Source organism: Amblyraja radiata, chromosome 2 (assembly GCF_010909765.2).
Source record: "Amblyraja radiata isolate CabotCenter1 chromosome 2, sAmbRad1.1.pri, whole genome shotgun sequence".
NCBI classification, from domain to species: Eukaryota; Metazoa; Chordata; class Chondrichthyes; order Rajiformes; family Rajidae; genus Amblyraja; species Amblyraja radiata.
Window position 1 is genome coordinate 85842090 of NC_045957.1, and position 27479 is coordinate 85869568.

Here is a 27479-nt window from a genome sequence, read left to right on the forward strand (position 1 = left end):
GGTTTGAACATAGAATCGTATAATTTTATAGTGTAGAAAGAGGATATTCAGTCTATCATACCTGTTCGAATTTGTATTCAGAGTCACTGAAGACATTTCCAATTCTTTCTGACATATTGAATGGATTTATTCTGCTGCACCTAGTAATACAGCATGAAGAACACCACTTAAGCATTCCAAATCTAGCCATTTGGTTTTACGCCCGTCCCACTTGCGTGTCCTTGGCATGCTAATTACGTGACCTCGTGGTCGCGTTGAGGCGCGACGGTCCCGCGAAGGTCGCTCGCGACTTCATGCATCCGCACAGCCGTCTGGAGCGCGTGACGTCATTTGAAGATGGACACAAAATGCAGGAGTAACTCACCGGGACTGGCAGCATCTCAGGAGAGAAGGAATGGGTGATGTTTCGGGTCGAGACTCTTCAGCCTGAAAGAAGGGTCTCGACCCGAAACGTCACCCATTGCTTCTCTCCAGAGATGCTGTCGGTCACGCTGAGTTACTTCTGCATTTTGTGTCTATCTTCAATTTTCTTGGCCCCGCTCTGGGAGTAGGAGTGGGGGCGGACCGGATCCGCACAGCCTTGAGCCCCAGGCCGAGTTCGGCGATCGTTTGCCTGCTTCTGCTGCTGTTGGAGGTGAGACATTGCATCGCGCCAGGGTCTTGGGCCTGTCCCACGTTGGCCGTCAGTTACACGACAGGCCGTTGGCGTGCGAAGATTTTGTTCGGTACAAAGATTTCGGAGCCCCGCACGATGTCGCGCACAACTACATACCCCTCCGCGATTCTCAGTGGGATCAGCCCCGCGCGGCCATACGATGCACGTGCTCCTCAACGCGACAATGAGGTAGCGTAATTTGCGTGCCAAGAACACGTAAGTGGGACAGGGCCTTCAGCATCTGCTCCAGAACAAACTTCTACTGTAATTAGCTGGACAAGCTGTAATTCTGGACTGTTTGTTTCTGATAATTTGACCCAGTATTGTTCCAGGTTTGATCACATATGTTTTATGTCAGCTTTAGCAATGGACACTTAGCCCCAAACTGGATTGATTACTCTCCAATGAATCAATTAACATGAAAAATATTAAATAGAACATGAATAAAGGCAGTAACAATAGATAATAAATTGTTACATCAAACAAAACATAATATGATTCATGGAACTCATGCATTCCAAAAGTAATATTAATACACCATTGAATTTTCACTCTGCAGCTTTGGATTTCAAAAATACAACATTAATTGTGCTTTTTTTGCCAGGCCTTTCTGCCATTGATGATTAGCCCTGAAGCCAATCAAATCATTCAGAGTATCCTGGAGATTTTCTCTGACATTGGTGCCCTTGCTTCTCAATCACTACAGTTCCTGGATCTTGTTCCCAAGCTTTTGGACTCTGTCAGGAACATGAATCTTCCATCTCTTATCGAAATAGATGAGGTATAAGAAGCTTTAATGATTTTCAAAACATTACGTTAATCTTTCACATTTAATATTTAATAATTTTGAGAAACAAATGTTTTTTTTAAAATACTGTTAAATAAAAATGATAAATGAAAATGTGGAGATAGGGTTAGGGGGTCAATCAGTCAGTCAGACAGTCGGTCGATTAGTCAGTCGGTCGGTTGGTTGGTCGGTCGGGCTGTCGGTAGGCGGATGAGTGCGGCAAAGGGCCAATTGGGCTGTCGGTAGGCTGGTGGATGCTGCGTAGAGTCGTTGGGCAGTCAGCAGGCCGATGAGTGCTGCGAAGGGTCGGTCGGGCTGTCGGCCCGCTGGTGGATGCTGCGTAGGGTCGTTGGGCAGTCAGCAGGCCGATGAGTGCTGCGTAGGGTCGGTCGGGCTGTCGGCCCGCTGGTGGATGCTGCAAAAGGTCGGTCGGGCTGTAGGTTGGCAGGTGGATGCTGTGAAGATGGAAACAAATTCCATGATTTGATAATTTGATATCCATAATGACCATTCCTTCACCTCCTATTAGTTAGATTTTGCAATGTGGTGAATACTTAAAGGAAAGAAAACAAAGATAACGAGAGAATAATTAAATTGTTGGTCTTGCCACAAATGGTAATATGCAATGTAAGATTAAAAATGATCATTCAAGGCTCCGTGCCACCAACTACACCTGCTTTAACCTTCACTTCCATTTCTCCCTTGCTCTCGTCTCAGATCCACATATCTAATAGTTTTATTTGGACCATACCCATCACCAATAAAGAACATAGGAGATAGCAGCAGGAATAGGCTATACAGACCCTCTAGAGGGGGGGTGGAGGGAGTGGCCAGGGTGTGACTCATCCTTGATTATGCTGTTGGCCTTGCCAAGGCAACATGAGGTATAAATAGAGTCAATGGAAGGGAGGTTAGTTTTTGTTATGGTCGAGACTACAGTACATCCACAATTTGCTGCAATTTCTTGCGGTTTTGGAGCTGTTCCCAAACCAAGCTGAAGCACCCTGATAAAATGCTTTCTGTAGAAGTTGGTGAGATTTGTAGAGGACATGCCAAACTTTCTAAGCCTTCTAAGGACGTAGAGGCATTGGTGTGTTTTCTTGGTTGTTGCTTCAATATGGGTGGTCCAAGAGAAGTTGTTGGTGATATTGACTCCTAGGAATTTGAAGTTTTTAACCATCTCTACTTTGGCAAACTCGGGTATGTGTACTACTTCGCTTCCTGAAGTTGATCACTAATTCGTTTGTTTTGCTGACATTGAGAGAAAAGTTATTGACTTGACACCAGAATATGAGGTTCTCAATCTCCTTCCTGTGCTCCATCTCATAGTTATTTGATATCTGCAGTTCCCTATTTCTTCATTCTAATCTTTGAATATTTATAGTTTTTAGGTAGCTCTTTAGATTTAAGAGGGAGTTCTAAACCAGGAAATTATCCAGACTAGACCTGCTGTCTCTTACCTTGCATTTGCCAGTGTTTTTTTAAAATCTAGAATTACTGTAGATAAGAAATGCTATTGTTTCATAATGGATAATATGTATTTTTCCATCATTTAATATGTTTTAATGTTTAGAAAGCTTTTTTGGTGGTGAATAAACAGGTTTTAATCAAAATGGACTTAGAAATCAAAGGATAACCGATATAATTTTGCAGGGTCAAACATGGTTCACAAAAAAACCCCACTGAAATATCATTATTTATAAAAGAATAATTTTTGCCCATGCTGTTTTTTTATTCTGATAATGTGAAAAGTAACTGACTTTGAATATTTTCAAAATATTTAGCCTGTTCAAGCAAGGTCTCTGGCAAATAATCCATCTTCTATTCGAAATGGCATCTTCAAAGGAATATGTAAAACAAAGTCAAACGGACTATTTGACGAAGGCTTGCCATTCTCAGACCTCCCTCCAATTGAGAAGCTCACTGAGGAAGATTACATCAAATACAAGATTCCTACAAACACCAGTAAGAAAACTATAGCAAAACGAAGTATAAAGCAGAATTTAAATCCTATAGTGTATAGTTAGCAAAAACATTTTATATTCAGATTCAACGACTTTACTTCATTCAGTTAAAAAGTAAATTTTACAATGGTCAAAATGAATGGTTGAGGATTGTGGAGACCAGAAATGCAGATTCAACAGACTGATTAGTTTAGTTTAGTCTTCTTTAACTTAGTTTAGTTTAGAGAAACAACGCAGAAACAGGCCCATCGGCCAACCGAGTCTGCGCTGACCAAAGATCCCCGTACAATGGCACTACCCTGGACACTAGGGACAATTTACAATCATTACCAAAGCCAATCAAGCTACAAACTTATTTGGAGTGTGGGAGGAAACCGGAGCACCCGATAGAAAATTGGTGGGCAGACAAGAAACGAAGAGTAAGGGATTAACAGGTCCCTTTCAGAATGGCAGGCAGTAACTAAGGGAGAACCGCAAGGCTCGGTGCTGGGACCGCAGCTATTTACAATATCCATCAATGATTTAGATGAGGGGATACAGTAACATCTGCAAATTTGCAGATGACACAAAGCTGGGTGGCAGTGTGAACTGTGAGGAGAATGCTATGAGGATGCAGGATGACTTGGACAGGTTGGGTGAGTAGGCGGATGCATGGCAGATGCAGTTTAATGTGGATAATGTGAGGTTATCACCTTTGGTGGCAAAAACAGGAAGGCAGATTATTATCTGAATGGTGTCAAATTGGGGGGAAAAGGGAAGTACAAAGAGATCCTTGTTCATCACTCACTGAAAGTAAGCATGCTGATACGGCGGGCAGTGAAGAAAGCTAATTGCATGTTGGCCTTCATAACAAGAGTAGTTGAGTATAGGAGCAAAGAGGTCCTTCTGCAGTTGTACAAGGCCCTAGTGAGACAACACCTGGAGTATTGTGTGCAGTTTTGGTCACCATATTTGCGTAAGAACATTCTTGCTATTGAGGTTCACTAGGTTAATTCCCGGGATGGCGGGATTGTCATATGTTGATAGAATGGAGCAGCTGGGCTTGTACACTCTGGAATTCAGAAGGATCAGAGGGGATCTTATTGAAACATATAAGATTATGACGCTAGAGGCAGGAAACATGTTTCCGATTTTGGGGGAGTCCAGAACCATGGGCCACAGTTTAAGAATAAGGGGTAGGCCATTTAGTACGGAGATGAGAAAAAACTTTTTTACCCAGAGAGTTGTAAATCTGTGGAATTCTCTGCCTCAAGGCAGTGGAGGCAAATTCTCTGGATGCTATCAAGAGAGGGTTATATAGAGCTCTTAAAGATAGCGGAGTCAGGGGTGAGATGGCAGGAACGGGGTGCTGAATGTGGATGATCAGCCATGATCATGGTGATTGGCGGTGCTGGCTCGAATGGCCGAATGGCGTACTCCTGCACCTATTGTCTATTGTCACCCGAGGAAAACCCATGCAGTTACGGAGGGAACGTACAAACTCCTTACAGACAGCACCTGTAGTGATGATCAAACCTGGGTCTCATGCACTGTAAGGCAGCAACTCTACCACTGATGTCGAAAGAAAAAAATATTATAGTTGCATGGTCATTGTGAATGTAGGCTACAGAGAGGAGAATCACATACAATAGGATGGCATCACATGATCAGAGGTGGAACTATATGGTGCAATGGAAGAAAGGGGCTACTGAAAGGACGCACTTTTACTTCCACAGTTTTGACAGGACATATCTACTTGCAGTACCCGGCCACACATTTGTTTAATCACAATGCCATGATGACTATAGATTTCAGTATCCATTTGGTCACTGGATTTGTGGTCAGCAGGAAAGCAATAACATTCACCTCTAAGCTCATACAAAAATTGCTTACAAAGTATTACGAACCTGTGTGGCAAGAACTTCTATTTGTCCAATGCCTGTACCTATCAGCTGGGAGTACAACAGGATCCTCAGCATCCAGCAGCTATGAAACTTTAAAATAAATGTCATGAATCTGGGTGAGTTTAAATTCAGCACAGCATACCAGAAAGAAAGAGCATTATGTTTAATTAACTTTTTATGCAATTTTGAGTGCAAATTGAAGAATGGAATGTAAATCTTCATAAATCTAGAAGTTAATATACATTTAAGCCACATTTTAAAATCCTATATATTTTTAAATACTTATGTGATGAAAATATATGACCATGCAGGTATATGAAAATATATGTGGACTCAAACAATCCTCTTTAATTGTGCTCCTCCAGAAGAAATCAAGCAAAAATATAATATTAATTGGGATTCAAAATCAATCAAATACCTAAGGATACATATAACAAAAAATATATCAATGTTGTATGGGGCCAATTATAATCACATCAACCAAAACATAAGAAAGGATATAGAAAGATGGTCCACCTACCCAATGGATTTTAGTAGCAAGATAAATGTGGTGAAAATGAATATTTAGCCATGGCTATTGTACTTGTTTCAATCTCTGCTAATAGGGATACCATTAAAACAATTCACGGAATGGGATAAAATAATATCTAGATTTCTTTGGGGAGGAAAGAAAGCCAGCATTCGATACACTACATTCCAGTTGCCAAAGGACAAAGGTGGAATGGCACTTCCAAATTTTAGGATATTTTTATGCAGCCCAACTTCGACCACTAATTAATTGGTGTGAGGACAGCTATATAGCTAGGTGGAAAGAGATTGAGACATATATCCGTGACTTCCACATCCAAACACTCTTGGGAGAAAAAGCGCTTCCTGGACATATCAGGAATATAATCGATCCAATAACGATATTTACTTTAGAAACCTGGTTCACTCTTACCAGACAACTTTAACTGAATAAAGGACAAAAAGTTTTAAGATTGATAGCTGTGGATAATGAATTTAAACCAGGGATGTATGACTCAACATTTAAAGAGTGGTTGAAGAAAGGAATGACTGCATTTTGTATTGTTACTGAAAATGGAAACCTAAGAAGTTTTCAAGATTTGAAGGATAGATTTGCACTTCGGAACTAAGACTTGTTTAGATACCTCCAACTGAGAGATTATTACAATAAAAAAAGTAAAAATGGAGGCACTAGAAGAAAAGAATCGAGTGATATTGAAATTTGAAAATTGAAATTGATTTTATTAGGGACAGTGCATATTAATAAACGTTCACATGTAATACGCAAGATTGTAGCCAGTAGCTAATTTCCATCTTTAGTCCCAAAAAAGGTAAACACATCCCAAACAAGGTAAAAACAAAAGACAAAAACAAAACAAAACAAACAATATGGTTTAGCCTGCAGTCATAACATAGAATAAATAACAAACACTCAACACAGTTTAAAGTCCCAAAGTCATTGTCTCTTCCCTCCTTGATTTCCCTCTGCGCTGAGGCAATCCAAGCCTCCGATGTATGTTGTGACCCCGCCGGGTGATGGTAGGTAAGTCCCGCAGGCTGAATCCGAGCTCCGCAAACGGGCCGGTTCAAACTCCGCGGCCCGGGGCGGTCGAAGCTGCCGTCCTCCAGTCCGGCGGACGCAGCTGTAGTTGCGGGAGCTCCGGAAAACAGAACTCGAGCTCCCGATGATGTCGTCCACTGGCCCGCGGCCGAGCCTCCGAGGCTCCAAAGTCGGGTCGGAAGTTGGGGCGCCCCGCAACCACAGCCCCGAAGTCGGCCAGGCTCGCGTTGGTAAGTCCTGGCTCTGCTCCACAGCCTCCACAGCCTCGAGGTCGGTCGCAGTTGGAGGCCGCCAGCTCCGTGATAGGCCTCAGCGCAGACGGACACGGAGACGGGGATACGGCAGGAAAGGTCGCATCCCCCGAAGGAAGAGTCAAAAAACATATTACACCCACCCCCCCACACATACACAGCTAAATAAACTGTAAAAACAGGACAAAAGAAAACAAAAAAACAGAAAAGACAAACGGACTGCAGGCGAGCCGCAGCTGCAAGGCAGCGCAGCCACTCCCATCATAGAAGTGATAGTTAATGCATATCATCAAAAAACATTAAGGATTATTTCCAAACTTTATCATTGTTTAATGGAATGTTAAGCTAAAACTACATTTTATGTAAAATTTAAGTGGGAAGAGGAATTGAACATCACAATCTCAGAAGAAGAATGCCATATGTGTGTAACACTACAGACATCCACTAATTCACAAAAATGGAGAGAATTTAATTGGAAAAATTTGATTCATTTCTTTATTATGCCTAACATAAAAAGCAAACAAATTTTAAGGCAGCAAACATGCTGGAGGCAATGTGGCCTAACAGATGCAAATCATGCACATATCTCCTGGAGTTGCCCCAAAATAGAACCATTTTGGGACAGAGTGAATTCAGAATTAAAGGAGGTATTAGGATATATAGTCTCCAAGAAGTGTTCCATTTTATACCTGGGTAATATAACTACAGTGATGCTGAAGGAAGATCATTACTTGGTTAAAATCCTACTCGCAGCTGGCAGAAAGGCCATTACAAGAAACTGGCTTGCAGCGGACACACCCAGACTTAGACAATGGTTATACATAGTACTGGAAATATTTGTCATGGAGAAAATGACATATTCTCTAAGAGTGAAAGAAGACGAATTTAACAGAAAATGGGAAAAATGGATTAGGTATAGAAATAAAGACATCAACACTATAATTGTATTGACAATATTGTAAGTTATTGGAAAATGTTTTAATAAGAAAATAGTTCTGTACACTGCATCATTAATTGTAAACTGAACCCCCCCGCTGCACTGTTGTACGTTTCACTGCATTGTTGTATGTTTTGTTGTTATATTTGTGTTTTATTTGTGTATGCATAAAAGCAATAAAGACTAAAGTGGAAAAAAAAAGAAAATATATGTGGACATATACAATACAATTTTCATCTCCAGATTGTATTCAATTGAAATATTAGATTAGTATAATGAGTTGTTGTGAAATGTGAAAAGGTTTGTTAATCTGCTTTTTATATTGTTATACTAGCACCTTACTGCCGGGACTTTTATGAGGATATTATAAAATCACCAAGTGGGCCATTGTTGTGGACTTTCATGAAGCCGCTGCTTCTTGGTTATATACCATACTCTCCCAGTACACCAGAGATCCTGACGTTGATGGATAAGGTGAGAAGATATAATCTGGGAATTTTAGAGATCTTGTTCATTGAATTCTGTATTTGGCATTTGGCGTAGATCTTTACGTTATACAGCAATGTTCAGAAAGATGAAACATAAAAGGTAAGCATCATAGAAATGGTTCAGGAAAGATGAAACAAGGATGCATTTCATAACTGAATGAAAATTTTAAAAATGCAGTTGCTAGAAATCTGAAACAAAAAAAGTGTAAATTTTCAGCAAGTCAGAGTCTGTGAAAGTATATCAATTCCCTATCACTTTATAACAGACAATAAAAATCTGATCTCAACACAAAACATCACCTATCCATGTTCTCCAGAGTTGCTGCCTGGTCTTCTGGGTTACTTTAGCACTTTGTGTCCTTTTGAATAAAAATCTGACCCCTTCATTGTAAAGTTCTCTTCACTAACTGCAAATATGTACTGTCTGAAGAAGGGTTTTGACCCGAAATGTCACCTATTCCTTTTCTCCAGAGATGCTGCCTGACCCCCTGTTACTCCAGCATTTTGTGTCTATCTTTGGTGTAAACCAGCATCTACATTTCTTTCCTAAACAGTACGCACTGTCAGTTTCTTTCAGCCAACTCATCCTATCATTGTTGTTGGCAATACACTAATTCTGCATGTAATATCTCTATTGCTAATATTAGTGTTAATTATTTAAATTACACAGCTGAGATGAAGCTCTGGTAACAGTCACATTAACTGGCTACACGGTACAATTGATATTTAAAGTGCTGAAAAACAAACAAAGGCCTGGCTAATCTGGATAGCCCATGAAATGCTCAGAGGATCAGGATGTGTGATTAATTCATACCTATTGATTGCAATTCAGGTTGCACTGTTCTGTTTTCTCATGATAGTAGCTGTGAGAGAAGGGTTAATAGGGATGGTTGATTTATACTAGAACTCTGAAAAATATAACTTAGAAAGAAATAAGGTGTCAGCAGAAGCCAGACTGCTGGTAGAAGAAAGTAAAAATATACAGGACAGAGGGAACTTCTAGATAAAGAAGTAACAGATTAAAACTCCAGCAGAAGCCTTTGACGTCAGGAGATGTTCCGAGACGTTTCTGGACGTTCTCGTGGGAATGTGGGCTTTATGTTATGATTGGACGAAGCTCGATGGGGAGACATGAGGTAGTGACCATAGTGAAGAAAGGTATAAAAGATAGATACAACCTCCATTTTTGTGTGTCTCTAGAGGATGATAGAGGAGAGACACCCTTTTCTGCGCAGAAATGTAATAAAGGAAAACTTGTTTCTTGACCTTGTCTCTGAAGAGTTTGTGATTGAATTTGTATCTCACAGTAGCCAACCAGTCTAAATTATTATTTTCATTAGGTAGATCTAGCAGCAGAAATTAACACTGCGAGTGATACATTCTGGTTAAATCTAGCCTGTCATTCATAGCTGGTAACCACATCATTATCACAGGTGCCATTTGGGTGTGCCGTTATAAGTCATGTGGCAAGTGAATCTGACCTGGAATACATTGAAAAAATGATATAATGTGGAAGAGAGTTAGCTCCAAAATTATTTAGATATTGCATCAAAAGTTAGATGGAGAAGATGTAGGAGGAATGTCTTTTATATGTAGGGGCAGAATGCCTTCTGAACAGGCAGTGAAAGCACATAGACATAGGTGCAGGTTAAGCCATGAACTTGACACAATCACACAAGAGGTTTATTGACTTCACAAGTGGTCAAGGTCAAATTAATTAATTTCTAATGCCATTTCTGACCAATTGCTTCACTGGCATGAGGTGTTCCTTAATTAACAACTTTCCCAAAACTTTCCTCTCTATTTTTTTCTGTCACTGTCCAAATCCAGAGGGCTGGTTCTTGCAGGGAGGAGAATAACCATCTCCTGACTTCAATTATTATTCTATTATTGCACTATTATTGATTATTTATATGTCTTTGTTTTTTTTATTAATTACTATGGGTTTTACAGAGTATCTGTACTATGTTTCCATATCTGTTGTGCTGTTGCAAGTAAGAATTTTATTGTTCTATTTTGGGACATGTGTCAATAAAACAATCTTGATTCTCTCGACTCTTCACATGTGTTCCACCAAATGCCACTCAGAGCTTAGCGAATACAGCTTACATGTGTAGGAATAAATTGCATATGCTGTTTTAAACTGAAGATAGACACAAAATGCTGGAGTAACTCAGCAGGCCAGGCAGCATCTCTGGAGAGAAGGAATGCCCATTCCTTCGCCAGAGATGGTGCCTGTCCCGCTGAGTTACTCCACATTTTGTGTCTATCTTCGAGTACAGTTTCCATGTCCATTGCCATGAAACTACAAGAAATCTCATGGAGAGTCCGCTGTCTGATTTGATTATGGAGTGCTCTCCAGTATGTACTGGATAATTCATTGTTATCTCAACGATTCAATCGTGCTTTGTTGTCACATGAAACGAGGTTTGTATACACTTCAGTATGTGTCACTATGTGTAAGCACTTAAATACATTGTAGATAAGCATCTCGGATACAGTGCAAGTGTATAGTAGCAGTACACTGAGAAAGTATACAGAGTGGCCAGATTTAGCCCAGTTGTTGTAAGTGCAGGGTTCTTGACCTGACCATGTAGACCAGCTGTCAAGGCAGCGTTGCGGAGTCAACCTGGCCAAGTGCAGTCGTAATGTCCTCCGCCCCTACACCACCATCGTATGCCACGTTTGGTTCACGTACTTGGCCTCTTGGAGCGGTACCCGCTCATCTGAGCTCCAGTTTGTTGCAAGGCCTCCAGCGTTCCACTGCACCTTTGAAGCAGTGCACTCTCTTCCGCTGCCGGTCTACTTACCGGCCCTCCATCCGAGGTGGGCTCCCAGACCACAGCACATGTCCTCGGTCCACGATGGGCGAGCCAGGACTTCCGGATGCATTCCTCGACCACGCCGTGGGTCCTCGGCCTGAGGTGGGTGAGCCGGGCATTCCGGGTGGGTCCTCGGTCTGTGGCAAGTGAGCCGGGCCTTCCGGGCGGGTTCCTGGTCCAGTCTGCGGCGCGAGTCCTCGGCGGGCTAGCCCGGCCTGCTGGTGAGCCTGGTTGCGGCTTGCCAGAATTCCTCAGTGGCATGGCTTCTGCTCAACCTGTTGACTCCTGCACAACCTCACCCTCAGGAGAAATCAGCTTCTGTATGAGGCCTTTGAGCAGGGGTGACGATCATTCACAGCAGGTGATGGGACAGATTAAAATTGACGTTAAGAATAGTGAAATGATTGTTTGCATTCAAAACATCATCCTTCAGTATTAATTTACCAAATTCTTAGAGTGATAGGTTATTGACTGAATTCCACAAGGGGCTTGAGACCTCACCTACAAATGTTTGAGTGAATCATAACTTTTGTTTGGAATTAATCCTGCAAAAGCTTGCTCTAAGCAAAAATATAAAGGTGAGGGGATTAGGATGTGTGATTAATTCTTGCTGGCTGGCTTTACTGAAGGACAGAACATTCCTCAATCACCAGTGTGAGTGCATAAGGACTTAAGCAGGATTACCCTACCCTCAAAAGGATTCATTGCCTAAGGCATTATAATTATTTAACATTCACTGAGGAACACCAGGCATTGCTTCATCATCAGTACTCTGTGCCCATAAGGATTCCTCATGGAGAATGGAATTACAATCAAGTGGATACATTACAGATCCTTACAAAGAAGTACTTTGAATTGTATAACCTGAGATATAATTTGTAGTAATAGAACTGGCAATCACACCACCGGTGAAAGTTGGAAGTTACATTTTTGTGACTGAAAACTTTTTCACAGCAGGCAGTCTAACTAGATAGCCGTGATTTTTGATAAACTCTTGGGATGCAGCATTGAGTTAATTTTCTCAGCTACAGGACTGCATTGGATGCACTCTCCTAGTCATTTGTCTCATCGATGGGAAAGCAATGCTACCACCTGGATTAGCATAATCAGGTCACAGTCACTACAGGCCAAGCAGCCAAAAGATGAAGCTATAGCAAGGCAGATAATGAGGATAGCAAGTGTTTGGACACAGTGGTCCGTCTTTGGATTCACCAATTCAGGTCAGTTATAGCAGTTTGATTCATTTAGCATTGTGACAAGATACAGGATTTACAGCTAAACAATACATGAAAGCCTCTTCCTGCTTCATTGAACCATCTCACCAGCTGTGCCAGTTCCTATACAATAGTACTGAAAACCTCGGTATGTTGGTACCATTGGATAGGAGCTGGCACAATTTCCTCAACATACATTCATTTGGTTAATTTAAATAGTGTATGTTTACTTCACCATGAGAATGGCTTCATCTCTCAATCACTAAGCAATTGTTGTCTACATCTGACTTACAGTGAAAGCCATAGCAATGAGTCAGTTCCATTCAGAACTTGCTTCTCCAGAGTGGCAAATAATAAACTGCTGCTAATACAATGAGAGGCGGGAGGAAATTTCATAGAATCAAAGAACAAAAGGCAAGTAGTGTGTTGGTAACAGTGGTAAGGGACTACTTCTCCAATGCCAATTGTTTTAGGTGCCTCACACTACTCTTGCAGCACTTAAATCATTTTAATGTGGGGAATGGAAGGATGCCTTCATGCCATACGCTGGTTTACATAGAACAGTACAGCACAATAACTGACCCTTTGGTTCACAATGTCTATGCTGAACATTATGCCAAGACCATCACTTCTCTACCTGCAAAAAACCCATATCCTTCTATTCCTTGCATATCCATATGTCTATCCAAAGGTCTTATAAATGCCACTAATGTATTTGCTTCAACCATTCAACCACCACCCCTGACTGCATGTTACTGGCACTCACTAACCTCTGTGTAAAACAGCGTTACCACTCACAACTCCTTTAAACTTTGCCCCTCTCACCATAAAGCTATGGCCTCTAGTATTTGATTTTCTCATCCTAGGTAAAAGATTATGACTATCTTTAATGTTATGCTTCTTAATTTTATAAACTACTATAAAGTGTCCCCACACCCACTGGGGAAAAAACAATCCAAGACTGTCCAACCTGTCCCTATAGCTAATACCCCTAATCCAGGCATCATAGAACATAGAAAACTACAGGAAGGTGGACACAAAAAGCTGGAGAAACTCAGCGGGACAGGTTGCATGTCTGGAGAGAAGGGATGGGTGATGTTTCGGGTCGAGCCCCTTCTTCAGACTGATGTCAGGGGAGTGGGCGGGATGTAATGTTAAAATTGTACAAGGCATTGGTGAGACCAAATCTGGAGTATGGTGTACAATTTTGGTCGCCCAATTATAGGAAGGATGTCAACAAAATAGAGAGAGTACAGAGGAGATTTACTAGAATGTTGCCTGGGTTTCAACAACTAAGTTACAGAGAAAGGTTGAATAAGTTAGGTCTTTATTCTCTGGAGCGCAGAAGGTTAAGGGGGGACATGATAGAGGTCTTTAAAATGATGAGAGGGATAGACAGAGTTGATGTGGATCAGCTTTTCCCTTTGAGAAAAGGGAAGATTCAAACAAGAGGACATGACTTCAGAATTAAGGGACAGAAGTTTAGGGGTAACATGAGGGGGAACTTCTTTACTCAGAGAGTGGTAGCGGTGTGGAATGAGCTTCCAGTGGAAGTGGTGGAGGCAGGTTCGTTGGTATCATTTAAAAATAAATTGGATAGGCATATGGATGAGAAGGGAATGGAGGGTTATGGTATGAGTGCAGGCAGGCGGGACTAAGGGAAAAAAGTTGTTCGGCACGGACTTGTAGGGCCGAGATGGCCTGTTTCCGTGCTGTAATTGTTATATGGTTATATGGTTAAGATAGAATGTAGTCGGAGACAGTAAGACTGGTGGGAGAACTGGGAAGGGGGAGGGGATGGAGAGGGAAAGCAAGGGCTATTTGAAGTTAGAGAAGTCAATGTGCATACCACTGGGGTGTAAACTACCCAAGCGAAATATGAGGTGCTGTTCCTCTAATTTGCGCTGGGCCTCACTCTGACAATGGAGGGGGGCCAGGACAGAAAGGTCAGATTGGGAATGGGAGGGGGAGTTGAAGTGCTGAACATCCGGGAGATCAGGTAAGTTAAGACCGACTGAGAGGAGGTGTTCTGCAAAACGATCGGTGAGCCTGTGCTTGGTCTCGCTGAAGTTGACATCTGGAACAGCGGATACAGTAGATGAGGTTGGAGGAGGTGCAAGTGAACAGTAGATGAGCTCAGTCTGTCTTAACTGCTTAATTCCTCCGTTCTATCCATACTAACTACATCTCCTGATTCTATGTCACCCCTCGCAAGGGACTGAATTTAATTCCTTTCCAACAGAGCTACCCCACCCCTTCTGCCCACCTGTCTGTCTTTTTGATAAAATGTATACTCTTGAATATTCAGTTCCCAACCCTGGGCCTCTTGCAGCCATGTCTCTGTAATTCCCACAACATCAAACTTGCCAATCTCTAATTGAGCCTCAAGCTCATCCACTTTATTTCTTATTCATCGCACATTCATATACAACGCTTTAACTTCCGTATTCACCTCCCCTCTCACATCGGTCAATATTGTCCCTGAACATACTCTCTTATCCCTTCTCGAACCTTCCTTCCCATTAATTTGGGATTCGTTTGTAACTTTTCCTGTACTCACTTCCCCTTTAACTCCATCTTTAAACTCCCAATTTGTCAATCCCTCCCCCTGCTATTTAGTTTAAACCCACAAGTGTAGCACTAGCAAATCTGCCTGCCAGAATGTTGGTCCCCCTCCAGTTAAGGTGGTACCAGGCCTTTTGATACCCTCTGTACTATGCCTCCATGAAATCAGTAACCTGGTGTATTAGTTGTTAAAATGTTGAAAAATGTCCTCAGTGGCCAGTATGATTTCACGACAACTCCTCCTCTTAAACCAAAGATAGACAGAAAATACTAGAGTAACTCAGCAGGTCATGCAGCGTCTCTGGGGAAAAAAAGGAATAGGTGAAGTTTTGGGTCGGAACCCTTCCCCGACCTGAACTATCTCCTCTTCAACCCATTGCTGCCTCAAGATATTCAAAATTTCCAAATGATCCTTTAACTAATTTCATATTACAAATTTCTGAACCATGTTGTTGCAATTCTTCTCAGTGTTTCTCTACTGTATTTTATCTAGGCTGATGGGATACTGGATACAGTTGAAAGCCTGAAGATCTATTCAGAAGTATGGTTGAAAGCTGTGGAATCTTTATCTGTTCCAGAAACCCCAATGTTGGATGAACTTCAGGCAAGTAAAAAGTAACGCTACTCTGTTTATTTAAGAACAAAGAAAAGGGATCTGTCTCTTTGGATGTTAAATTCATTTTTCAGAATCTAGTAACTTGCCTTGAGTTATAGTTTTGAATAGAAATTTGTTCTAAAAGTTGTTTATGGATAGGATAGGTTTAGAGGGATATGTACAAAACACAGGCAGGTGGGACTCGTGTAGATGGGGCATGTAATTGGGAAAGTTGGGCTGAAGAGTCTGTTTCCATGGCGTATGTCTCAATGACTATGAATGTTAATGTGATATGTGAAACTTAAAAATAATTAATATCAGTGCTAATATTAGTGCCAGTAAAATCTTATAATAAAAATGAAATTAACAAGCTGTTAATCAATTTTTGAAGGTACATTGACTATCAAGCCAGGAGTAGAAATTTATTCTTGGACTTATGCACCAAGCAATCAAGGATGAACTTCAACTCCTGATAGAGTATTGCTTTCACCCAAACTGCTTTGGGATCTTTTTGAACCATTAGAACAGCCAAACAGGATGTCAACATATTTCTGGCATATATTCCCTATTTTAAAAATATCTTATCTTATTTTCACATTTACTTTATACAGGTAACGCAATTATAATCAAAATATAGTTTCCCTTTACATTATCTCGTGATTTAATTATTATAACAGAAATATTTTGCTACCACTATTTCTCATATTTCTTTATGACATAGTCATTGTTATAGCAAACTATTTCAGTTCATTGAATCTATGCCAAGTGTCAGAATAATCTCATCAGTCCTATTCCCCCACTTATCTCCCTGTAACATACACTATTTTGCATGCCCATCAATTCCCCCAAATTCCTGCCACCCACCTACACGAGCGATAATTTACAGTGGCCAATTAAAGATGAGGAAGGAAACCAGAGCATTCAGCGGGATCTCATGCAATCACTGGGGAAGTGTACTAGTTTGACATGGTCAAAAAAAGAGGTCTGGATCTAACCGAAGCTGCTGATATTTGTGGCAGCAACACTGACTGGTGTGCCACTGAGTCACCCTAAATATCATCTTGTTGTTCTTAACAATATATTCTCATTTCAAGCCAATGATGTGTCAGTTTGAGTATCCATTTGACTCAAATTATGCACAAGATTAACATAAATGTTTTTCTTTGCTATAGGAGGCTTTGCAAAATAATTTTGTACGCAATTTTATTGAGAGCCAAACGAAAGTTAAAGTTGAAGATCTCTTGAAAGCATTACAAGATTATGGTATAGTTTTGATTTTATGGCTACCTTTGATCTTTGCTGTGTTGCCTGCTTCTATATTTTTTATACCAAACGCATGGGTGAATTTTATTCCTTGAAAACTCTACTTCTCAGAAGCTGGACACATTTTGCTGAGAAGTTTGCATACCTATCTGCTGTACCCAACCTAGGGCTGTCCTGGGATCATTCTGAACACTCAGGGATCTCAATATCAGTGCCAACTGCTATATGGTTGGAAATGAAAGCAATACGTTTAAAATACAATCCTTTTAGGTTTAGGGGGATATCTAAAGGGTTTAGGATTCTTCCACAGAATATCAGAATGAGTGGTAATTTGATAGAGTGGCAATGTGCATAGTTCGTGAGGTGATGTGCTCCTTCTGCAGCTTATGTTGGGCTTCTGTGTGTCCCCGTGCTGGGCTTTGGTTTTGCAAAATGTATTCTCCATGCTCCTTCTCCACTTTGAGCAGCCATGGGCTGGAGGTATTGGTGGAGATGTTATATCTCTCCAAGGAAGCATTAAGCACATTCTTGAATCTTTTTCCCTATCTGCCTGATAACATCTGCTGGTGACAGTGCCTGCATCATAAGTTATAATATTTTTCCAGTGCATTGAGATGCCTATTGTAGGTAGTTCAGGTCTCAGAAATAATAGGATGGCATGGATCACTGCTGCCCATTAAATCATGTCTGAGGTCTTGAACTTCAACTCACTTGAATGACTTAATTTGTAAATGCATCTCAATTGAAATAGGTGGATGTGGGGCAGGCTAAGGAGAAGGTGGTTGCAACGGAATGTTTTTGGCTTGTCGCTTCGCAGATGAGTTGGTTGTTATTAGGTGAAGTAACAGGCACCACAGTTGGCAAGGGACAACAAAGAGTTCCTAAGTTGACCACAATTCGTCAATTCCTGATGAAAGTATGTTTAGTTTAGTTTAGAGATACAGCGTGGAGAGCAGTGATGGAAATGGGTTTTAGGAACTAGGGGTACTCTAAGGTCTGTGAGGCTGAGGTTGGGAAGGAAGGGGGGGGGGGGGTTTTTATGTGCGGTCATGATGACATTTCGGGTCGAGACCCTTCTTCAGACTGACAGTCAAGGGAAAGAGAAACGGGAGATATAGGCATATCTTCCATTCATTTGTCCTTAGTACCATCTATATCTCTTGTTCCTCTTTCCCCTGACTCAGAAGAAGGGTCTCGACTCGAAATGTCATCTATTCCACTCTATGATCGTTGCTTTCGTCCGTCTGTCCGCTCGTCCTTCGATGAAGTAGCGCAGGATAAAGCTGTGAATTCACGCCATTCCCCTCCCATTCCCAATCTGACCTTTCTGTCCTGGGCCTCCTCCATTGTCAGAGTGAGGCCCAGTGCAAATTGGAGGAACAGCACCTCATATTTCGCTTGGGTAGCTTACACCCCAGCAGTATGAACATTGACTTCTGTAGCTTCAAATAGCCCTTGCTTTCCCTCTCTCTCCATCCCCTCCCCCTTCCCAGTTCTCCCACCAGTCTAACAGTCTCCGACTGCATTCTATCCCTGTCCCACTCATCCCCGACATCAGTATGAAAAAGGGTCTCGACCCGAAACGTCACCCATTCCTTCTCTCCAGAGATGCTGCCTGTTCCATTGAGTTATTCCAGCATTTTATATAGATACAGGTACACAACCTTTTATCCGAAAGCCTTGGGACCAGACACTTCTCGGATTTCGGAATTTTTCGGATTTCGGAATGGAAGATATTTAGCGTAGATTAGGTAGGTAGCGCGGGCGGCTTGAAAAGTCTGGAGCGTCTGCCTCCTCCCCGGAGACCAGGGAATCATTGTAAATCATTGCTTAAATGTTAGTCAGTTAGTTTGGAGGGATTTTATGTGGTGGGTGGGGGGGGTGTGAAGGGGGAAACTTTAATTCTTAGTCCCCTACCTGGTCGGAGAGGCGGGGAGCGGGCAATGCCTTACCGGGTCGCCGTGCAGTAAGCTCCGGAGCGCTGTGGCCGCCGACTCCCAACATCGCGGAGCTGGGGCTGCGGGCTTCCGGCCGCGGGCGGCGCTGGATTTGGAGCGCCGCGCAGCAAGGGATAGAGTTACCGGGGTCGGAGCTACAACCGGCGCCGCCCGCGGCCGGACGCCCGCAGCCCCAGCTCCGCGATTTTGGGAGTCGGCGGCCACAGCGCTCCGGAGCTTACTGCACGGCGACCCGGTAAGGCATTGCCCGCTCCCCGCCTCTCCGACCAGGTAGGGGACTAAGAATTAAAGTTTCCCCCTTCACCCCCCCCTTCACATAAAAGCCCTCCAAACTAACTGACTAACATTTAAGCAATGATTTACAGATGTTTAAGTGTCTCCCCGGTCTCCGGGGAGGAGGCAGCTGCTACAGTAGTACAGACCTGGGTTGACCGTGGGTCGTTTTGGGTCAAGTCTGGCGCCAAACGCGAGCTTTGGTGTGCAGACGACATCCTGGAAAAAATGTCCGGTTTTCGGAGCTTTTCGGTTTCCGGAACTCCGGATAAAAGGTTGTGCACCTGTATATAGAAAATAGTTGCAGGAGTAGGCCATTCGGCCCTTCGAGCCATTCAATGTGATCATGGCTGATCATCCACAATCATCCCATTCCTGCCTTCTCCCCATATTCCCTTGATTCCACTAGCCCGAAGAGCTCTCTCTAACTCTCTTTTGAATGCATCAAATGAGTTGGCCTCCACTACCTTCTGAGACATATAATTCCACAAATTCACAACACTCTGGGTGAAAAGGTTTTTCCTCATCTCAGTTCTAAATGGCCTACCCCGTATTCTTAAACTGTGGCCCTTGGTTCTGGACTCCTCCAACATCGGGAACATGTTTCCTGCATCTAGCGTGTCCAATCCCTTAATAATTTGATGTTTCTATAAGATAACCTCTCATCCTTCTAAATTCCAGTGGATGCAAGCCCAGTCGTTCCATTCTTTCAGCATATGACATTTCTGCCAGTCCGGGAATTAACCTCGTGAACCTACATTCACTCAATAGCAAGAATGTCCTTCCTCAAATTAGGAGACCAAAACTGCACACTATACTCCAGGTGTGGTCTCACCAGGGCCCTGTGCAACTGCAGAAGGACCTCTTTGCTCCTATACTCAAATCCCATCATTATGAAGGCTAACATGCCATTAGTTTTCTTCACTGCCTGCTGTTTCTTGCATGCCTACTTTCAGTAACTGATGTACTGAGAGGCACGGAGGCAGAGAGAGAGAGAGAGGCACGAAGGCAGAGAGAGAGAGAGAGAGGCACGGAGGCAGAGAGAGAGGCACGGAGGCAGAGAGAGAGGCACGGAGGCAGAGAGAGAGAGAGGCACGGAGAGAGAGAGGCACGGAGGCAGAGAGAGAGAGAGGCACGGAGGCAGAGAGAGAGAGGGGCACGGAGAGAGAGAGGCACGGAGGCAGAGAGAGAGGGAGGCAGGGAGGTAAATAAAATAACGTGGAATAATAAAATAACATGACTTTACCTGAGCTCGTGCTCGCGGTCCAGTAGCCCTGACAGTGAATTCCCCCTTGAATTTTATTCAAAGGAACGCGGTGTTAAAACACAATTACATTTACTGTGGAATGTGGATCGATGAATTGATGACACATTGTATAACTACCTGTTAACTACTTGCTGTTAACGTGCTAACAGTGGCGTTAACAAATCTTTTCGTCTGCTGAATAAAATGAGAAACGGCTCGAATCCTTCTACAGTTCTCATTAAACCCGAGCTGGAAATTGAAAACTAGGGGAACGCCGTACCCCTGTGTACCCTCCCATTTCCATCACTGGTGGAGAGGCCCTTTGGCCCACTTTCACACTAAACATCAATCACCAGTTCACACCAGTGTTATTCCACTTGAGCATCTACTCCGTGCACAAACGGGGTAACTTTCAGAGGCCAATTAACATACAAACACGCACATCTTTGGAAATGGGAGGAAACTGGTATACCCCTGGAAAACCTATGCTGTCACAGGGAGAATGTGCAAATTCTATACAGATAGCACCCAAGGTCACAATTGATCCCCGGTGTCCAGCACTGTGCAGCAACAGCTCTACCACTGTGCTGCTCGTATGTGTGTGGGTGTCATTGAATCAAGATCAACCATAACTTTATATTCTCCACAATGTAATATCATGCAAATACTTTCCAGGTTCTCATATTTAGAAAAGGATTCTAGGAGCTGGTCCGATAAGCCGTCTTGCCAGATGAATCAATGTTTGCAAAGCAAGAATAGGAGAAAAACTATGATGTTTAATTTGTGTCAGATTTAAGCATGAAAACTTTGTGTTTTACAGAGAATGTGAAGAATATTATTGTAACCGATCCAGTCGCAAAACAGGTCACTATTCTCTCAGAGTTGATGATTAATGTCTCATCCTGCATATCAATTAAACGCTTCATACCTCTGAAATCAAAAGAAGACTTGGAGGAAAAAGTGAAAGAGCTAATGGCAGATAACACCTTCCTAGCTGGTAAGTATTGTGTTTTTTCAGGGTAAGTTTGGGAAATGGGGCAAAAGCTTTAAGATTTTATCTGACTATGACTCTTTGATTCTGTTGATTTTACCAGTAGACTCTATTTAAGAGAGAGTTTATTTTCTAATGGATTGTATTCATCCTATATTAATTCCTTTAATGATTGCAATTGAATTTAGTATAGGTAAAAGCCAACTATGTTGATCCAATAATGTGGGATTAAAATGTATGAATGCATAATATGTGAACATTTTCTTTACTATTTTATTAGAGATATTAAATCAATTATAGTTTTTAAAAAAAGGTAATACTATTTCAATAACAAACAAGGGAGGAATTTAACCTAGATTATTATTTGTGCCTGCAGAGCGACTGAGGCGGTTCCTGTGCAACAGGCAAATAAATGCTTTGTTCGTGGGCCCACAGCTAGCAATATTAAGTAGTGCATAATCCCTAGGGCTTCATTAGGTACCAAATCGCCTTTCTTTCACAGGTTCTACCCAGGCAGAATGTGCAAGGGACATCTGAGAACCTTTACAGCCTCTTAGTTTATTGTCACATGTTCCAAGGTTCAGTGAAAAGCTTTTGTTTTACTATGTGACAATAAACTAGAACTAAACTAGGATGCTTTCATAGGTAGACAAAATGGATGCTTTCATGGTCATCTTCCCAGATCTTCAGATATTTCGAGCGAAGAGGATGCAAAGGCTCTCAGGTGTCCCTTGCACATTCTGTTAGATTTACAGATACATCCATTTAAACGCCGAGGTTCGCAAATATAAGAATATTCTCAGTTTTCTCATTGGAAGATGCCAAGTGATTTATTTCAGCCAGCATTTAGAATATTACTTTGCTAGGTTACTCTATACCAAGATAGAACTCCAATCAAGATAACATTAATGAGCGCCTGGCAGTAAATGGGTGATATCAGAGATGAGGCATTGCATTTCCTAATTTCGTAGCATCCAGTAATGCATTGTTAAAAAATAATATACTGACCTCTTTAACTGTGTCATTCCATTGAAAATTGCTGTAATTGTTGTTAAATGTATTGAAATAAAGGTTTACAACTTCTTTAAAATAGGCCCGAAAAGCATAAAAAAAATTTAAATAAATACAAAATTGGAAATTTGAAATACAGAGAATGCAGGAAATACGCAGTAGGTCCACCAATATCTATGATGAGAGATTACTTCTCATTGGAACCGGAAAAGTGAAAAACAACAGCATTTTTATATTGCAGAGAGAGGGAGATGTGGAAAGGGTGGTGACAAAGGTTCATATTAGTTGAAGTTTGATTGAGTTTAATTCAAACCAATGTGAGGTGATTCATTTTGGCGAATACTAATGAGGTCAGGGCAAGAATCCAGAATGGGGAGGGGTCTTAGGCAGATTGAGGAACTGAGGACCTTATAGTAGTACATAGATCATAGATCCTGGCAACACAGGTAGATATCAGGAGAACGAAGGCATATGGGATAATGGCCTTCATTGGTTGACATTGAATACAGAAATAAGGAAGTTATTTTCAAAGTTTATAAAAGTTTGGCCAGAACTCAGCTGGAGTACTGCATGCAGTTCTGGTCACCATGCTGTAGGCAGATGTGATAGTGTTGGAGAAGGTGAGAGGAGATTCACCAGGACGTTACCTGGAATGGAGCAGTTAAGTTATGAGGAGAGACTGGAGAAGCGAGGTCTATTCATCCTGGAGCAGAGGAGGTTATAAAGGGACATGAATGTAAAACTATGAGCGTATCTATATATGGTATACCGCAGAAAACATATCCCAACATCAGAGATACGTAAACTAGAGAACATGAGTTTAGGGTAAGAGATTCGGAGGGAATTGGAGGTACATTTACCCAAAAGAGTGGTAGGATCCTGGAATGCACAGCCTGAGGAAATGGTTGAAGCTGGGTCATTGACAGCATTTAAGCCATGTCCAGACGCGCATTTAAATCATTAAGGCCAGGGACCAAATGCTGGGATTTAGGATCAATGCAGAAGGGTGCCCACCATTTGGCATGGAGTTGGGCTGAATGGCTGTATGATTTTGTGACTGTAATTCTCGAGACTCCTAGTGGGCTAGGATCGAAAACAAGGTGCTGTTCTTTGAGCTTGCAATGGGGTTCTATGCAAGAGGTCAAAGACAGCAGTAAGAATGAGATCAAACATTAACGTGGCAGCGAGCTGGAAAGTCAGGGTCACCTTTATGGACTGAACAGAATCTTTTGCAAATAGCTCACTCAATTGGCATTTGGTTTCTTAAATTAGAGGAGACTGCGTTGTAAAAACTGAATGCAAAACTAAAGTACAAATAAATTGCAGTTTGCTACATTGGTACCCTTTGATATGTAACACAGCATTTTGTCATTTGCCGTACGCTAATATTAAACAACTAAAATTTTTGACGTTTACATTTGTTAACATGTCTTCAGCCTATAAGAAAATACTGTACCTTTGCAGAAATCAGTAATACCCTACTACTCAAAATGGTGCATTGTTTTGACCAGTGGGGTTTACCAGAATTAGTTAATTATTGAGATCCACTAAACACCATGAAAATAATGGCAGATTTTGGTGCATTGCTTGCACTCATCATTTGGATACCCTTAGGGAAGAAGCAAGGAGAGACAATTCTAGGATGGGCTTAAGCAGCCAGAACATTTGATGAGTCAAGAAGGATCAACCATTCTGTCTATTCTCACAAAAAAACTGAGTCTTGTGCTTGTAATCATGTATTGTCTTTCTGCTGATTGGTTTGCACATAAAGAAAGCTTTTCACTGTACCTCGGTACACGTGACAATAACTAAACTAACTAACTAGAGGTCCCCAGCAATTACTCTTCAGGTATTGTGGTATACAAATTGCACTTGAAAGCATTGCAGGACCACCTATTTCTATATTTGTGCAGCTATGCTTATTTCATTGGGCAAGCTACTTCCTCGGTATCAGGCTCACCTGAAAATTACAGGCCACAAAAAGGATGACAGAAGTGCCTCTGTTTTGGAACTGTCCATAAGAATGAATTTGTCACCTAGCATTATCAATAGGGTCATAATGTCATACAGCATGGAAACAGGCCCTTCGGCCCAACTTGCCCATGCCAACCAACATGCCCTATCAACACTGGTCCTATCTGCCTGCGTTTGGTCCATGTCGTTCTAAACCTATTCAAATGTCCAAACGTGGTGATAGTACCTGCTTTGGCTACCTCCTCTGGCAACTCGTTCCATATACCTACCACCCTTAGTGTAAAAGAAAGTTGCGTCCCACGTTCCTATTAAATCTTTCCCCCTCTCATTTTAAATCTATGTCCTCTGGTTGTTGTTCCTCTACTCTGGGTTAAAGACTCTGCTCACTTACCTATCTATTCCTCTCATGATCAGATACACCTCTATGAAATCACCCCTCATCCTCCTGCACTCCAAGGAATAAAGTCCTAGCCTGCTCTCCGTAAAGCTTAGGCCCTTGAGTTCTGGCAACATCCTCATAAAAGAAGCATTGTTAGTATGATTTCAAACAGTGAAAGTATTTAGTATTTAAATTTCCCATTCTGGAAGTATACAAGACTGCAATTAATAATTTTCAGACAAATGTAAACAAAATGCTCTGATGACTAAACTGAAAATATTTAAGATCCTATTTCTAAGGATGTGTTGTGGTCCTATCTTTCCAGGTGTAACATTCGATTATGATAATGATGGCAACACCTCGAGAAGGGCACGATCATTGTCCTCTCCACTTCCATCTCGACTGAAGTACACTATTCGGACCAACATTCTGCACAGCATGACAACGGATTTGCTGGAAAATCCCAAATGGATATCTCAGCCCAAACATATTCCAACAGAAAGCCGCCGCTACAACCTTGTCTTTATTCCATTGCAGGATATGATTGAGCGAGCGTTCATTGAAGTGCAGACTGGTCAAGATATTTCTAGTACTGCAGTACAGGTGGCAGCAATGCCATATCCCTGCCACAAAAATGATCAGTAAGTTGGCTGACACAGCCTTAATTTCTAGGAATCTTTACTTGATATTTACTTAGAAATCATGGTATCTTTACCGGACGGACAGTGTTGCCTGAGTGTTTACAACGTACCTATTTGGAAATCATAGAGCATCATATCAAATCCTGTAAGAATTTGCAATTTAGAACGTTTCTTTCTGGCACAATTAAATATTGTGGGAGTATTTAAACCTGAAATTTAAACATAAGGAAAAATTAGTCGGGAAAGTAAACAAAGAGTATTTTGTATTTGGTTATTTAAGGAGTTTTTTACGAAGGGAAGTAGAGAAAATTCAGTGAAATATAGGTTGGTGAGCCTCACATCAATGGTAGGGAAGCTTTTGGAGAGAATTATTAGGGATCGGATTTTCCCCTTTTTTGAAGAGAGCAGGTGACCATCATCATGCTTTCTGCACAGCAGGTCATGTCTTACTAACTTCATAAGATCAAAAGAATAAGTTAGGTCTTTATTCTCTGGAGCGCAGAAGGTTAAGGGGGGACTTGATAGAGGTCTTTAAAATGATGAGAGGGATAGACAGAGTTGATGTGATCAAGCTTTTCCCTTTGAGAATAGGGAAGATTCAAACAAGAGGACATGACTTCAGAATTAAGGGACAGACGTTTAGGGGTAACATGAGGGGGAACTTCTTTACTCAGAGAGTGGTAGCGGTGTGGAATGAGCTTCCAGTGGAAGTGGTGGCGGCAGGTTCGTTGGTATCATTTAAAAATAAATTGGATAGGCATATGGATGAGAAGGGAATGGAGGGTTATGGTATGAGTGCAGGCAGGTGGGACTAAGGGAAAAAAGTTGTTCGGCACGGACTTGTAGGGCCGAGGTGGCCTGTTTCCGTGCTGTAATTGTTATATGGTTATATGGTTAAAAGTGATAGAAACATAGAAAATAGGTGCAGGAGTAGTCCATGCGGCCCTTAGAGCCTGCACCGCCATTCAATATGATCATGGCTGATCATCCAACTCGGTATCCTGTACCTGCCTTCTCTTCATACCCCGTGATCCCTTTAGCCACAAGGGCCACATCTAACTCCCTCTTAAATATAGCCAATGAACTGGCCTCAACTACCTTCTGTGGCCGAGAATTCAAGAGATTCACCACTCTCTGTGTGAAAAATGTTTTCCTCATCTCGGTCCTAAAAGATTTCCCCCTTATCCTTAAACTATGACCCCTTGTTCTGGACTTCCCCAACATCGGGAACAATCTTCCAGCATCTAGCCTGTCCAACCCCTTAAGAATTTTGTAAGTTTCTATAAGATCCCCCCTCAATCTTCTAAATTCTAGTGAGTACAAGCCAGTCTATCCAGTCTTTCTTCATATGAAAGTCCTGACAGGAGCAGAATTAGGCCATTCAGCCCATAAAGTCTACTCCACCATTTAATAATGGATTTTCTATCTCTCACGCCTAACCTTATCCTCCTGTCTTTTCCCCATAACCTCTGACACCAGTATCCTGCCTTCTCCCCATAACCTCTGACACTTGATCAAGTTTTTTGAGGAGGTGATGAAAGTGATTAATGAAGGTTGGGTGATGGATATTGTCTACATGGGTTTTAGTAAGTCATTTAATGAAGTGTTCTGGATCAGCCCCCATGGTAGGCTGATCCAGAACATTAAGATCCACGGGATTAACAGGGACTTGGTTGTATGGAGCCAGAACTGCCTTTCTGATGAAAGATGGAGTGTTGTGGTGGGAGGATAATATTCAGGCTGGAGTTCTGTGTCCAGTGGAGTTCTGCAAGGATCAGAGCTGGGACTAGTGTTGTTTGTGATATATATAAAAGTCTTGGATGAACATATATGAGCTGGTTAGTAAGTTTGCAAATGCCACCAAGATTGCCGGTGCCTCGAGCTATGAAGGCTGTCAAAGTCTACAGCGGGATATAGATCAGCTACAGAAATGTGCGGAGAAATGGCAGATGGAGTTTAGTCAGAGCACGTGTGAGGTGTTGTACTTTGGGAGATCAACTGTAAGGGGAAAATCT

At 41.9% G+C, this 27479-nt stretch overlaps 1 protein-coding gene and 1 long non-coding RNA gene across 2 annotated transcripts in view; both read left to right on the plus strand.

Moving 5' to 3' along the window:
• The window catches only part of abca13 (ATP binding cassette subfamily A member 13), a 235128-nt gene that overhangs the window by 117376 nt on the left and 90273 nt on the right, over positions 1 to 27479 (plus strand). Inside the window, exons 27-33 of the mRNA XM_033049779.1 lie at positions 1260 to 1436; positions 3227 to 3407; positions 8379 to 8518; positions 15627 to 15737; positions 16901 to 16991; positions 21289 to 21465; positions 25149 to 25464. Of these exons, the coding sequence (XP_032905670.1) occupies positions 1260 to 1436; positions 3227 to 3407; positions 8379 to 8518; positions 15627 to 15737; positions 16901 to 16991; positions 21289 to 21465; positions 25149 to 25464 (1193 nt within the window). The remainder of the gene's footprint in view (positions 1 to 1259; positions 1437 to 3226; positions 3408 to 8378; positions 8519 to 15626; positions 15738 to 16900; positions 16992 to 21288; positions 21466 to 25148; positions 25465 to 27479) is intronic.
• LOC116991284 lies at positions 18182 to 19632 on the plus strand. The gene is made up of 3 exons (XR_004416734.1): positions 18182 to 18646; positions 19315 to 19316; positions 19517 to 19632. It is a non-coding gene; the product is annotated as an uncharacterized LOC116991284 (long non-coding RNA).